The sequence below is a fragment of the Gracilinanus agilis genome, chromosome 6, assembly GCF_016433145.1.
Source record: "Gracilinanus agilis isolate LMUSP501 chromosome 6, AgileGrace, whole genome shotgun sequence".
NCBI lineage: Eukaryota > Metazoa > Chordata > Mammalia > Didelphimorphia > Didelphidae > Gracilinanus > Gracilinanus agilis.
In genome coordinates this window covers 18,889,058-18,905,353 of record NC_058135.1, presented here as the reverse complement: position 1 = coordinate 18,905,353, position 16,296 = coordinate 18,889,058, and the positions used below count along the sequence as shown (strand labels likewise).

At 38.5% G+C, this 16,296-nt stretch overlaps 1 protein-coding gene across 1 annotated transcript in view; it reads left to right on the top strand.

Annotated features, from left to right (window-relative positions):
- Positions 1–13,355, top strand: part of SCD5 (stearoyl-CoA desaturase 5) — a 76,810-nt gene extending 63,455 nt beyond the window's left edge. The window contains exons 4-5 of the mRNA XM_044681301.1: positions 3,122–3,354; positions 13,165–13,355. Of these exons, the coding sequence (XP_044537236.1) occupies positions 3,122–3,354; positions 13,165–13,355 (424 nt within the window). The remainder of the gene's footprint in view (positions 1–3,121; positions 3,355–13,164) is intronic.
- The last annotated feature ends 2,941 nt before the right edge of the window (positions 13,356–16,296 follow it).

The window sequence follows — 16,296 nt, the reverse complement described above, 5'->3', positions numbered from 1 at the left end:
TGCTCTTCTCCCACTGGGTAGGGGGTGGGCACTCCACCTCCTCTTCCTTCAGCTCTTCTTCCCTTTTTCCCTTTTGGATTTATATGTCACTTTCTGTATCTTTTGGGTCCTTCCTTGTTTTTAGCTTCCAGGTTTCATTTCTTTAGGAATACCTGAATACCACCTCAGCTGCATCCTGATAAAGGGATTAGAAAACCTCTTCCTGATATTTAGCTCATTAGTGATGGTCAGAGGCTATGAGCCACTCTACTTAGGTTACAAAAACCAGGTAGAGCTCTTTGGGCTAGAATTAAATAATTTATTTTCAAATAAATCACAATCCTTTATCCGAGGAAAATATTTGATTCAGGGTTAGAAATGTCCAAGTTTCTATCTATCTACATCCATATTTGCATATATGTATATATATATGTATATATATGTATGGGTGTGTACATATTTGCCTAAAAGATTATTTTACATAGAACTCATACCAGGTAAGCACTCACAGGAAGCTCAGTTGAAGTGATACAAGGACACTCTCAAGGTCTCTTTGAAGAACTTTGGTATCGGGTGTCAGACATGGGAAACAATGGCACAGGACCTTCCAGTACGGCAGGCCTTCATCAAAGAAGGACTTGTTCTCTGTAAGCAAGACAGAATTGCAGTAGCTCAAAAGAAATGTGAGATGAACAAATTTAGAAACACCCCCTGCTCAATGTTCATACAGATTATATTTATGCTCAGTCTGTGGTAGAGCCTTCCCACTTTGTATTGATCTAATCAGTCACAGTCTGACACACTATATATGTTGACCCCAACATGGTGATGATGTCTCTCTGTCTCTGCCTCTGCCTGCCTCTCTCTTTCTCTCACATATATATGCATATATATACACACATATATTTATATATACACATATGTTTATATGTAGATATATAAAATAAAAATTTAGACCAGAACAAAAAAGTAAATGAAATAAGGCAAAGTAATTTTTTCTCCATCTTTCCTACATTTATTATGTATATCCATCAATAGCAAAACTTTGTACCTTTGGTCCTATATTTTGGCCAATGAAAAATCCTGCTGTTTCCCTACTTGGATGTGTTCAATACTATTGAGGTAAAGTCTGATAAATTCACACATAGTTCACATTTTACTAAATGAATGTGATAGTTTAAGGAAGCAATCAAATCTAAAGACAGAAACATTCCCTTCCACTATCTCAACAAAGCAGCTTGTAAATAAGGAAAAACCAAATGAATGCTGAGGAAGTGGCAAAGAAAAAGGAGGGCACTGGCAAATTATTCTGAGGGTAATGTTATTAGCTAAGATTTTTTAGAGTTGAATGTTATTAAGCAAGGAAAACCCATGAGTAGTGATCTAAATGTTTTGAGGTTTTTTAAAGAGACTTTAGCTTTGCTAAATTGTAGTATCATAACCCATGAGAACCTGTAATTGTAATTAACAGAAACCAGCTATTGAAGTCTTTTTGTAAGAGGGAATGTAGTGGAAGGAAGGAGCCTACAACCCTAGGGAAAGGTTAGTAAGGACTTAATACTAAAACAAGAGAAGACCTTGCATAGTAGGTTTAAGATTATAATACAGATGCATGTTGGAAGTTCAAGAAAAAATTTCAGAACAGCCTCAAGATTGTGACCCTGGCAGAAATCAAAGGTCTCTCTGAATTCTCTCTCTTCCTCCTTTTATCTCTGTCTTTGTTGCTCTGCTTGTCTTTCTCTCTGTCTTGTCTCCATCTCATTCTCCCTCTTTCTGTCTTTGTCTTTCTTCTCTGTCTGTCTCTTTCTCTCTCTCTCTCTGTGTTTCTCTATCTCTCTACCTCTGTCTCTGCCTCTCTCTCGCTGGCTTATCTTTCTCTGGGTCTGTCTCCGTCTTTGTATCTCTCTGTTTCTCTGCCTTTCTCAATGTCTCTTTGTCTCTATCTTCATTTCTTTTTCCTTCTTCCTTTCCTCTGTCTCTCTGTCTCTTCCTCTCTTTCTGTCTTCCTTTGTTTGTTTCTGTCTTTGCCTCTCACTCTCTTTCCTTGCCCTTCCTCCCCCCTCCCCACCATATGTCTTCATAAGAGCATCTCTTGGCCTGGCATGAGGGAGACTATCATTTTATAGGAGCTATGAAGAACCTGTTCGTTATATAATGAGTTCCAGATCATTGGTTTTGCCTCTTTATTTGCTCTCAGTTTCTTTATGCCTTTATGATTTTGGGAGGCCAAGCTTTGTCACATTGGATCTTAGAGGTCATCCACATCAACCACTTCATTTTAAAGATGAGGAAACCTAAGTCCAGAGAGGTGAATGACTTATTCAAGGTCACATAGTTAGCAGAACCAGCATTCAGACTCAGTTTCAAGTTCAATAATCTTTACACTGAACTACACATATTAGGGAGTATCATATGCTGCTGTCCAGTATAGTGAAAAGAACTTAAAACTTGAAATCAGAAGACTGGGTTTGAATCATAGTGGCTTCTATAGAAGTCACTTTGCTTCTTAACTTAATCTATGCCCCCTCATAAAATTTTTATGAAGATCAAATTAGATAATAGAGTATTAGACTTAGATTCAGGAAGACCCGAGTTTGATTCCTACCTCATATTTACTAACTGTATGATCTTGAGCAATAAGTTTCAGTTTCCTCACCTGTAAAACGAGGATTATAATACCTCTCTTATTGTGAAGATTAAATGAAATAATGGATGTGAAGTGCTTTGCACTCCTTAAGAGCTCTATGAAAATGTTAACTATGATAATGTTAAAGCATTTGCAAAATATTTGTAAAAATATCGGGGCATGATTTATATGTAAGCTATTAAGATGATTAGTTTAATACATAAACCATGTATGGGTAGTGAACAGCTCTTTTAAGCTTTAATTTTTAATAGTGATACACAAAAAAGTATATAAGACAATACATTCCCCAAGGAAGTGGTGAAAAAATATTGATTCATTGACTCTTGAAAGTTGTCTAGAGAACAGACACACAATGGGTTATTCCCTCTACAGGAAGGAGTTGGTGGCTTGTTGGCTCTCTCTTGGGCAGGGTTGGCCCCTTCCAGTAATTAGCTTTTCCTCTTCCTTTCCACTGATAGTGAGGTCCTGGTTACAGTTTTCTGCCATCTCTTTCAGGTACTATAAGATTACCGTGTTTCTCATGTGCTTTGCTGTACCCACATTGGTACCCTGGTACGTCTGGGGAGAGAGTCTATGGAACTCCTACTTCCTGGCCTTCATTCTCCGTTACACCATCTCCCTCAACGTCAGCTGGTTGGTCAACAGTGCTGCCCACCTGTATGGCAACCGGCCCTATGACAAGCACATCAATCCTCGGGAGAACCTATTTGTCACTTTGGGTGCCATTGGTGAGTGGGGAGTATAAAGTCTGGTACAACAAGGAGATTCTGCTTGGGATTGGGTGGTCGTGAATTTAGAGTTAGGACATGTGGGAATCCTGAAGAGTTGTCAGCAGTGGTTGAAGAAGTGAGTGTTACCATGTTCATACAAACAGCTTTGGCTAGTCTTGGGCACTAATTAATTGCTTCAGAGTGCCATGGCAACCACTGCTATAAAACCAAAGATTATATTTTTGAATGGGAGAAGTAGAAAGAAAAGAGATTCATAAGCTTTATAGAAATAATACAGAAAAAAACAGCACTGTTTTCTTATAAAAACCAAGAGCTAATAAGGCACATCAAAAGGTTAGGGATGATCATGTACCCTATAGCCCAGATCCCACAGCCTCTTAGTTCATATGGATCAGATCTAATCTTAGGGGCTACTCCAAGAAATCATCATCTCTCTTTGGCTCACCTACCCTCACTCTAAGTTTATTCTGGAAAAATCTCAAAATATAACGTGTATCCTCACAAATGTGAATAAAATAGGTCACCCAAATTCCACACAAATATTTAGGGTACTAATGGAGCTACCAGATACAACAGCCTTTATTTCACCTCAAAGAAAATAGAATTAAAAGGACTCATTATTTAGTTGTTTTTAGTTACCTCCAAGTGTTCATGACAGTTTGAGGTTTTCTCAGCAAACCACTGGAGTAGCTTTCTTCTCCAGCTCATTTTACAGATGAAGAAACTGAGGCAGAGTAAAGAGACTTATTCAGGGTCACACGCCTAGTAAGTATCTTAATCTGGATTTGAACTTAGGTCCTCCTGACTCCAAAGCCAGCATGCTAGCCACTATGCTACCTAACTGCCCCAAAAGTGCCCATAGGAACCTAAAAATCATGCGTAAAATTCATAAAAGACACATAACATATGAACCCCAAACCACAATTCTCTCTCCTCTCTGGTGAGTTCTGCCTTTCCCTCTGAGGGAAAACAAATTTGTAGTATTGGACAGGAAATATCCCAACATTTTCTGGTGAGCCTCATTTTTATCCTACAAAGATGAATATAGGCATTGATGCTTATGGTAGTATTCTGAGAGCTTGGACTATTCCTACATAGAAACTACCTTCTCACTGGCCCCCCAGTGAACAGCTTAAGGTAACTTAAGACCTTGCCGCCCTGTCCTCCATTACTACTCTTCCAATTTCAAGAACCATATGCTCAATCCTCTTCTCTACAGAAGCTTGGCACCTATCAGATACTCTCAGGAAATCCTCCTTCTCTAACAGAAGCTTAGACTCTGGAACTCAGGAATTTGAAGCAGCTTAAGAAGTCATCCCCAGGGCCAGTGCTACCCAAGAAATTTCCCTGCTCTGTCTCAAAGTCTAGATTCTAGGATTCTGCTACAAAGGAAATCTCCCCTCCTCTTTCCAAGATGTTAGAATTCAGACATTTCAACTATTTGGACAATGAAGTCCCCTTTTCATGGCTCCTAGACTGGGGCCAAAACCTCTACTCTAAGGCTTCCTATGCTTTCAAGATATAGGAATCAAAACAGCTTCAAGGCAGTCATTAATGGTTCCTAAAGAAGCAAGGACCCAAGTCTATTCTCAGATGGCAGGGGTGAAGGCACAAGGAATATTCCTTTCTATGTCCATTCCATAGGAGTAAAAGCCAGCCATATTCTTTTGAAGGCACCGCAAGTCATGAAAATTTAATCAGGAGATGCCCTGAGTCCCTTCAGTGATATGTAGTTGTGCATGTTCATATCCTCCATAGAAAGATGCTTTCAGAAGTCTCAAAAAAAGGCATACTTTCTTGTAAATTCATCAAAATGATAGGAAGTCTCCCTTAATCAAACCCTAAAGTCACAGTGAAATTGGATATTGGTATAATATAGAACCACTGCTATTAATTGTATAGTCTTACTTTCCTTGTAATTGTGAAACTCCATCCTAATTCTGTCAATCCAGATACTTCTGATATTATCTGGTAGGATTCCTGCCATTTATCTGATAATTGATAAGCTTGTGTATGGAGAAATTGAAGGAAGAGCTCCCAGCAGATATTTTAGCCTTGAAAACAGAAGACTTGTGGAGAATACAATAGCTGTCTTCAAGTATTTGAAGGTCTGTGATGTGTAGAATTGTTCCTCTTGGCCTCTGAGGAGATGTAGCCCCCACCATCATCACTATCACCATCACCAGCCACCACAAACAAGTAAGTGGGCCAATGCAAAGCAGGGAAAAGAAATGCCACAACCACCACCATCACCCCTCAGACTTTGGTGTAGATGAGCCAGGAACACATCTCCAAGAGAAGCAGCAGCATCCAATCCCCAAACTCACCAGCCCTATTATCTATCCTACTCCCTAACTGTTATCATTCAGTGAAGATAACCATGCAATCACTTTCACCACTAACCTCAGCTATGGATCAACAGCCACCAATGTGGAAGGCAAAACCAGTCTAGAGAAACCAGTGGAGGCAGCCAATAATTCTCCTCATTAAAAAGTCCTTGACGTTGTTGAAGAGTTCAATGTCAGAAGCAAATGTCGTTTTACCAGTTAAAACCAACACTGAAGAAGATGTGTTTGTACACTAGCTTTATCTCCCTTTGATACTCCAGCCAGTCTGGGTTGCTTGCCATCTGGACCTAACCATCTGCCCTGCTGCAGAACCTTCATGGCCCCAGGCCTTTCCATCCACCCTGCAGCTAGCTGCATCTTCCTAAACATTTTGTATCCCTATCGGAAGAGGAGCTTCATGACAGTTATTATGGATATGATGAATTTATTTATGGATTTATGGAAAGACTTCTATCTTAAGTAAAAAAGATCAGAATTCAAGGTTTGATTTTTGCCATTTACTAGCTTCATGGCCACAGACAAATCACCTAACTCCTTTAAGCCTGAGTCTTTCTCTATAAAATAGAAATAAGTGTACTACTACTTAGACTACCTACCTTCCAAGGTTTTTGTGAGCAAAATGCTCTGTAAACTGTAAAAGAAGTCTGCCTGGTCAACCCTTACAATAATCCTTAGGATGCATGCTCTAGAAAGTGTGACTATCCCCATTTTACAGATGAGGAAAATTAGGTCCATAGAAATGAAGTCATTTGCCCAGAGTCACACAGCTAACATATATCAGAAGCAGGATTAGCACCCAATTCTTTTATCCATTATACTATGCTATATACTATCATCTACCAAGTTGGGAGATTTAAAAACTAATTTCCTTAGCCTCGAACAATGTCTTCTCTTTTCTGAATTCTGTGTATCCCCAATGGTCCCCTGAAATCTTATTTCCTGACTGCTGGAGTCTTTTCTGATTAGAGAAATGACATTCTCCAAATTAAAACAAAGAAAGGAAACAAGCAATCATTAGTGCCGGCTGCTTTCTGCATCTCATTTGATTCTCCTTACAACCCCTTGGAGAAAGATGATATTATTGTTCGTTTTATAGTTGAAGAAACTAAGGCAGACAGAAGTTGTATCTTGCTCAGGGTCACACAGATAGTCTCTGAAAGAAACCAGATTTGAACTCAGGTCTTTTTGACTCCAGACCTACCTACCAATTTGTCCACTGTGCTACCAGCTACTTCTGGGTAAACTGGAACATATGGTCTGATAAAGAATATTCCTTTGGTAAAACATCCTTAAACAGACTCTTTCTTTTCTTGAAATTGCTATTTCCCAGGGACAGAAGTCGGGACAAATGGTGACCAAACCTATAGTGTAGACCATCTGGCTCTTTCACTGGCCTCAGCATATAAAATGTGATCCCTTATTTAGGATTTGTACCGTGACTGTTTCTGGAAGGGATCAGAGGCACTTTACAAAATTAAAACTAATGTGAAGGAGGGCAATTCAAAATAAAAATAAAAATAGAACCAAACCCAGCTAATGGGGGTTGAAAAAACAAACTTCACTGGGTGTCTGGAATGAATTAATTGTTGCTATTGAGTCCCAAATTTAGCTCCATTTACAGGCAACTAAGGCAAAGAGGGAACACAGTGACTTATATAATTCTCATTGTCTAATACAGTAAAGTATGCACATTCATCAGGAGGTTTTGTCCTTCCCTCTACTCCACCCCTCTTTTCTTCTTCCAACCCCTCCTTTGAGTCCAGGATAAGGATATCTTAGATAAGGGATGCCGAGGAGCATGGTGGAGAGTCACTTCCACCATTTTGCAGAAGATGCAGGCACTTTGTTCCAATGGACATTTCTTATGTTGATTCTCTGTAAAAGCTCTGTTTGATATGAATATAACTTAATAAAGATTACTAGCAACAACAACAACAACAATAATAAGGCATGGTTAGATTGTTTTCTCATAGTAATTTAATTTGGGGGCGGTGTTAATCCATTCAACCTGGGAGTCTTGTTTGGGGAATGACTATCAGTTTACCTAATCCACTAGCCTGTCCCAGCCAAACTTCATATCCATCCAAGACTGGACACCTTGCCCTGCTCTGATGTCACCCCTTGTCACCCTCCCCTTTCCCCCTTTTGCTTCAAGAACTGTAATCAAAACCTTCACTTCTGGAAAGGTCAGTCAATAAGTCAATAAACATTTATAAAAGATGCTATTATGTGCTAGGCACTGTGCTAAGCACTTTGGGGTACAATTCCTTACAATTTTATGGGAGAGACAACATGTAAATAACTATGTGTTAACAAGATATGCAAGGTCAATTGGAAATAATCAACAAGAGGAAGGCACTAGAATTAGGAGGGATGGGGAAAAGCTTCATATGGAGTGTGTGGTTTTAGCTGGGACTTGAATCGAGTCAGGGAAACCAGGAGACAAATCTGAGTGACCACTGAAGATGACTGCTTCCCTTTATATATGCTGTCTTCCCCATTAGAATGTAAGTTCCTCAGGGGCAGAAAATATCTCACTTTTGGTTTGTATCTCCAAAACCAATGCTTAGCACATAGTGGCCTCTTAATAAATGCTTTTTCATTCATTATAATTTAGAGAGCCTCACAGGATGAATATTTAACATAATCATGAAACCTTTTCTTTCCAAAGACATTGCAAATGAGTCTTTGACAATTTCTAGATCTTATTCAATTTGAGGTTGAATCTTCTTTTCTTTTTTCTTTTTTATATGGTCCCTCTATCCCCATAGAAAACATCATCTAGCAAAAGATATAGATCATGCCTTTCATGTTTCTATTTCTCAGTTCATTCTCTGGAGATGATTCACAAGTAATTCTTCAAATATTAAATCTGTAGTTGCATATAATGTTCTCTTGGTTCTACTCATTTCACTGTTTATCTCATGTAATTCTTTCCAGGATTTAAAAAAAATTAATCTGTTCATCGTTTCTTTTAGAGCAGTAATATTCCATCAGAAACATGTACCACAATTTGCTTAGCCATTCCCCAACTTATGGACATCCCCTCAACGTTCCAGTTCTATGCTACCACAAAGAGAGCTGTTATAAATATTTTGGAACCTAGAGGTTCTTTTCCTTTTCCCCTGATCTCCCTGGAAATTTGTGGTTGAATTTTCTTACGAAAAATGTTAAAAATCCATAGTCATGTTGTGGATTGAAAAGAGAATTATATCTGGAGATCCTAGGTCCTGGGTTCAAATATGGCCTCAGAAACTTCTTAGCTGTGTGACCCTGGACAAGTCGCTTAACCCCTACAGCCTAGCCCTTACCCCTTCTTCTACCTTGGAAGAAGACCCTATACAGATAAAGGCTTAAAAAAGAGAGATTTATATGCTTTAGACATCAGACACAGGTAAGGTAGAAATGGCATTACAATGTGAAAGTTTATGACTGACTTACATTCTTTTCCAGATGGAGGGCCATTTATTTGTAGAGCTCTGTCTGGCTAAGACCAATATTTTCCTCAAAAAGGAACTTTTAATGTGCTCAAGCACTTGGACTAGAATTTGGCCTGGGAATCAGAATTCTAAACCAAATAAAACAGATGAGATTGTTTTGATCTGAGAAACTTTCCTTGATGTTTTGTTTTTTTTTTTTGAGCAGGAAAGAAGCTCAGTATGACTCCTGGAGAATGTCGATTTTAAGGAAGACTCTTCTTTTGGGCTTCCTTGGATAAATTTGCTGGAAAATGCCTCCCCAGATCCTAGAATAATTTGACCTGCTGAATGACCTGACTTAGTGTTGGCTACTTGATTACCTGAGTGTCTGCCAGATGTGTTTGGTTTTAGTTGCTACTCCGAACCAACAGCCTCATCACCACCACCACCATCACCACCACCACCACCATCTTCATCCTGAATTCTTCCTTTTTCTTCTCTACTTTCTACCCTTGTTCTTGTTTCTCTCCTCTTTCTTCCTCTTTTTCCCCCTTCTCTTTTTAAATTTTTACTATCTTTGCTTTTAGATCACCTTCCTTTTGAATATATCTCTTCCTCTCCCTACCCAGAGATCTATCTCTTATAACAAAGAATAAACAAGAAAAAGGGCAAAAAAGGGTCCAAAATATAATCAGCTCCAAATCAGCTGATTTTTATGATTTGACACAACATTCAACCTCTGACCCCCAGTCTTTAAAAAGAGAGAGGAAGGTACATATTCTCAAGTCTTTTTCAGGACAAATGTAAGGAGAAAATGACTAAAATTACTAAATACTAAAATATTTATTTTTAAATTAAAAAATTATAAAAATAAGAAAATATAATTACAATTTGAGACTTTCTGTGATCCTTTCTACTTACATTGTTGCAGCCATAATTTTGGGACAGCTAGGCGGTACAGTGGATAGAGTCATAGAGTTAGAAAGACTTCCTGAGTTCAAGACTGGCCTCAAACACTTAATAGTTTTGTGACCCTGTGCAGATCTCCTCACCCTGTTTATCTCAGTTTCCTCATCTGTAAAATGGGTTGGAGAAGGAAATGGCAATCCACTCCAATATCTTTTACCAAGAAAACCCCAAATGGGATCATGAAGAGTCAGACATGATTGCAATCACCACTATCACCACCACCAGTCATTACGTATATTGCTTTTCCTACTTCACTTTTCATCAGTTTGTTTGTCTTCTCACGCTTCTCTGTATTCTCCATATCTATCATATCTAATGTCACAATAATATTCCGTTATACTCCTGTGCCCCAGTGTTAACCATTCCCTAATCCTTGAACTTCTATTTCACTTCCTGTGTTTTGGTACAATAAAAAGTGCTACCATAAATATATTGTGTATGTGGGAGCTTTTCATATCCCCCTGACCTTTTTGGGGAATATGAGGCAGTGTGGCATACTGGATACAATGCTAGACTTAGAATTAGAAAGGCTTGGGTTTGACTCCTGTCTCAGATACTTCCTGGTTGTGTGACCTAGTTGTGTGCAAGTCACTTAGTTTTTTTAGACTTCAGTTTTCCCAAGTGATGGGGATAGTAATAGCATCTATCTTACTGGGTTGTTGTGAGGATCAAATGAGGTAACGCAATCAAATAATCAAATTAAGGTAATAATCAAATGAGATAAAGCCGTTTGCAAATTTCCACATCAAAAGGTAGGGACATTTTAGTCACCGTATAATGCCAATTGCTTTTTAGAATGATCAGACTGATTCACAGCTCTACCAAGGATATATTTGCTCGTCTTTTCATAATCCCTCCAGCACTGACAGCGCTCCTTCTTTTGCCTCCTTGGTCAATTTGCTTGATGTGAGATGACTTCCCATAATTATTTTGATTTGTGTTTCTTTTATTATTAGTGATGCAGAATAATCAAGCATATGGTTCTTTTGTTGTTCAGTCATTTTTCAGTCATGTCCAACTTTTCATGACCCCATTTGGGGTTTTCTTGGCAAAGATACTAGAATGGTTTGTCAATTTCCTTCTGTAGCTCATTTTATAGATGAGGAAACTGAAGTAAACAAAGTTAAGGGACTTGCCCAGGACCACACAGCTAGCGTTTGTTTGAGGCTCTATTGACTATATCATCTAGCTGCTCCTTATGATTGTTAATAGTGTTCAGTTCTTTTGAGCACTGTTTATTCATATTCTTTTACCACTTATCTTTAGAGAAACATTTCTTATTCTCCCATATTTGAACTTATTCCCTACTTAACTTGGAGATCTGCTTTTTTCTCATATTAAAAGTATTGTTGTTTCTTCTTATTATTGATTTGGTGTTCTGCAATGAACAGTAGCTCCTTTTCTTTCTAATTAGAGATATGATCAGGCTTGAAGCCTGGAAAAGATTGACCTGGTTTGTGCATATATTTTTTCATACAGGAATGAGAAAGAAAGGACAATGGTCTTGTGCCTTGGGAGACATTTTGTTCTTCTCCCTCTCTAACTCATTTGAATGAAGGGCAAATATTTTGGAACTGAGACCTTGGGGGACCCTGGCCCAGGAACCCTTGGCAGTTCCCCAGAAGAGTAGCCTTGGTCTAAATAGATGTGACAGGTGTCACATTAAGCTGGAAGTTACATGGATTATCTACCCTTAAGTCAGACAGAGACTTCTGATTGTAATCAATCAATAAATTTTTTTTCAAGTAGATAGACGCCTTTGTTTATCTATTAAATATTTTTTTTTCAAATGAAAATCTGCCTTCTCCCCTCCCACCTTTCCCTTATTCACCCTCCCACAAACGAGAAAGACAAAATCCCTTGTGGTAGACATGTAAGCCAACCAAAACATACTTCCACCCTGGTTATGTCTAAAGAACATGTTGCCATCTGCACTCTAAGGACACGGCATCTCTATCAGGAAATGAGTAGCCTGCTTCTGTCACTGTAGCTGGTCATTGTTTTGATCAGCGTTCCTCAAAATTTCAAAATTGATTGTTTTTACAATCTGCATTATCTTGTGCAAGTTATTCAAAGTGTGACTCTGAAACCATTCCCTTTATAATCAGTTAACCTTGACTAAATATGTACACTGTGCTAGGCGCTAGGGATACAAGATGACCTCATCTCTGCCCTAATGGAGCTCAGAGAGATAAGAATGTTGGCAACTAGGAAATGGATCCAAAAATATTCAAAATGGAAAAAAAATTCCAATAAACTTAGTATAGGATCTTTGCAAGAGTGAGCTAGTAAATGTTTTAAAAATAGCTAAAAAAGTGAGGTGAGTGGGAAACATTGCATGATACTTTTTTTTAAATTCTTACTTTTTGTTCTAGTGACAAGGCTAGGACAGAAGGGTAGGCAATGGGGGTTAAGTGATTTACCAGTGGTCACACAGATAGGAAGTGTCGGAGTTCATACTTGAACCCAGGACCTCCTGGGTCCAGTCCTGGCTCTCTATCCACTGAGCCACTTAGCTACCTACCTCCCAATTAAGTTTAAGGGTTTTTTTGCTTTTTTTTCCAATTAAGTTTTGAGGTCAGTTTTATTGCATCCTCACCAAACAAGGTTTAAGAACTTTATTTTAAAAAAGATTTTATAAGCATTTATTTATTCTCTCTTCTTCCTAGTTTCCCCACAATTGAACAAAAAAAAAAAAAGTAAAACAAAATAAAACCCTCACAGCAGTATGTAAATTCCTTCATTTCAAAAATCCGGGTCTCATTTTGAATTCTCTGCAAAGTGGGTGGTGAGATTCCTTTTGAGTCTTTCTGGACTCGTGGCTTAGCATTGTATTAATTGGAGTTCCAGAGGCTTTCAAAATGGTTTTTCTTTATAATCCTGTGCTATCATTGACTCCAAACCGAGACACCTACCTCAGGGGGTTGATGCGTGGCCCAAATGGATCATAAAGATTGGTGCAAACTGAACAATATTATAGAAATGTCGGTTATGACTACTGTTATTTTGCATCTGCATTCTGCCTTGAAAGAAGTTAGCTGATTTTTGAAACTCTTTTCTTTGTTTTCTAGGTGAAGGCTTCCATAATTACCATCACACCTTCCCATTTGACTATTCTGCCAGTGAATTTGGTTTAAAATTCAACCCAACCACATGGTTCATTGACTTCATGTCTTGCTTAGGGCTGGCCACGGACCTTAAACGGGTTCCCAAGCAGATGATCGAAGCCCGGAAAGAGAGGACTGGAGATGGCAGTGCTTGACCATTTGACCTGTAGCCAGAATGCATGCCGTTTACTTAGTTTGCTTTGGCCAATGTAGTCCCAAAGTTCTTTCTGTTGGGGTAGGGGGGATCTGTTGTGGTTTTGTTTTAGGGTTATTTGTCTTAAGAATCGGCTTGTCTTATGTCTCAACTCAAACTATTCATTGAAATGTAAGCGGAAAAGTCAACGTAGTTGTATTTCGACATTGATGTGCCAAGATGTGGGATGTGGAATAGACCTTGTAGCTATCTGACCAGCGTACAGTCGTAAGCTTAGCCATGGTCTTGACCCTGTCTGGATGAAGGAATTGATTAACTACGGTGAGAATTTTTAAAAATTTGTAGTAACTGATCAAACATGGTTTTTGACATATACTACATGAAGAATCCAGTGGGCAGAGTAAGAAACAATAAAAAGAGAGTTTAAATATGCTTTTGGGGACAGCTAGGTGGCTCAGTGGAGAGAGAGCCAGGCCTGGAGACAGGAGATCCTGGGTTCAAATTTGACCTTTGATCCTTCCATGCTGTGTGACCCTGGCCAAGTCACTCAGTCCCATTTGCCCAGCCCTTACAGGAGTTCTGCCTTTCAACCAATACTTAGTATCAATTCTAAGACAGAAGACAGGGCTCAGGAGCCGGGATCGTTTAGTTTTGCTTTAAGAAAAGTTGGCTTTAAGTAATACAGAAGAGAAAAAGGAAAATGGATCTCTTATTTTTTTGCCCTCTTCACAAACTTATTGATATTCCAGTTTCTTTGTAACATCACATTTGGTTTCTGCTAAGCAAATTTGGTGTTTAAAGCTATACACCCAGGTGGTCCTGTTAATTGTGGCTCATTTAGACACCATCTCTTTATTTAGGGCGATGGTTTGGACCTGTGATTTTATTCATATGGGGACTTCCCAAGTGAGGAAGCTCCCTTTACCAGGGCATGTTGGCATTTCCCCTGCAATTTAAAGTCTTACAAAGTTACCCAAAGCTCTAAGAGATTAAGTGCCCAGACTCACATGGCCAGGATGTGACAAAGGCAGCATCTGAACTCGGGTCTTCCTGGAAGTAAGGCCCCCTTTCTACCTATTATTCCATCCGTTCTCATTGCCGGGGTCATCTGTAAAGGAGCCTGGAGTTACCATGCCCGGTGCTCAACGAAGCTCTCCTTTAAATGTGGACAGAGCCAGTCTATAGCCTAGCCAGTCCCAGTCGGTGGTGCATGGGCACTTTAGCTTCTCCCTCAAAGTAAGACCATGACTTTTCCACATCAGACAGTTAGACCATAATTAACTGACATTTCTCTAGAATTCAATGTCTACTAGTGTGTAAGAAGAGCATGCAGCATTCATTAAGTTAGCATCAAAATAGAAAACGACGATTACGTAATGAGCTTCTGAATTTGTTTTTTTTATCTGTGTCAAGTTGTCTGGTAAGGAGCATGTTGAATTAATGGAGCGTAGTGACCTTCCTGTTGGATGTTAATCAGCACAAGAAAAAAGCCTTACATTGTTGGCATTTGGTGTGCTTTGAAGACAACTATTTTTAGGGAAATTTCTATTTAAATTTTTTAAAAAGAAATTATTCCAATATAAAGTTGTCTTCATAATGTACTTGATACGGAAGGCATTTAATAGTGTTAATTTGTCCATTAATGGTGTGTCGATTTCAGAGTTATTTACAATAAATGATTATTAATTTGTTTGTGCATTTGTCCAGATGTTAAGTTTTTGTGAAGATCGAGTATCTCAAGAACACTAAAGGAGAGAACAAATGTCCTTGTTCGTGTCCAGCATGTCCTTGACTCCATACTTAATTTAGGACAATGTGCAGATTACAATTCAGGACAACACAGTCTGGATATGATGTCAGAGGACTTGGGTTCAAATGGTGACTCATTAATGTGTGATCTTGAGCAAGCCTTATCCTCTGGGGTTCTCAGTTTCTCATCTGTAAAGTGGGGTGTTGGATTAAAAGTATCGACAAGGATCATGAAGGCAAGAAACAATGTAGGAGTTAGGATTTCCTCGATACTTACTACTTTATGAAACAAAACATTAATTTGAGAACTAAATAGAAGGGGATCTTTGAGTATAAGATGACAAGGCTCCTGGCCAGAGATGGAGCATCTCTAACAAAGATTAGTAAGAATAATTATTTAAAGTCTTGCAAATCTAATCACAGTCTTTGGACTAAAAAAGATGAAGGGGAAAATTTCACTGTCAGATCTGACTGACTTAATGCCAGGTCTACAGTACTCATTGACTTACAGCAAATATTTTTAAAAACTTATATAGTATGTATATACCCTCTGGGGGCCCTTATCCCAATTCTCACTCCTATTGGCAAGTTGGGTACTTGCAAGAAGACTACATCTCCTCTTCAGAGTTCTAAGGCACAGTGGGGCAGATTTCTAATGCCGTTGTCTTGAGCTCCCATTCTAGAGGGCTCTCCCCATAAAAATTAATAATTACAATTTATATTTCCCATATATCTTTGATTGACTCAATAATTAGCATTCTAGTCTCACTTAACTAGTTAACATCAATTAGTCTACAGCAAATATATATTTACATATATGCATATATATAAATAGAAATATAACTATTTCTCCTCTAAACTCTAGGGACACACTCTTATTATTATATTACCTTAGTCCTTGGGAAGAGAGGACTCAAAAGGATTGCAATAATATATATATATATATATATATATATATATATATATATATATATACTTTTGTCAACATCACTTCTGAATGGAGATGGATGAACTCCTCCCTATTAACTCCATTATTGTATTGCTCAGGGTTTTGCTCCTTCCCCTATTCATCTGACCACAAACTCTGGCATAGACTCCCATTACTGGGGTTCTGGTGGCTAGTTTTTATGATCTTTCCAAGTTCACAAGGTCCCAGCCTAGTCAATTCTGTCTCTAATACTTCTTCCCTTAAG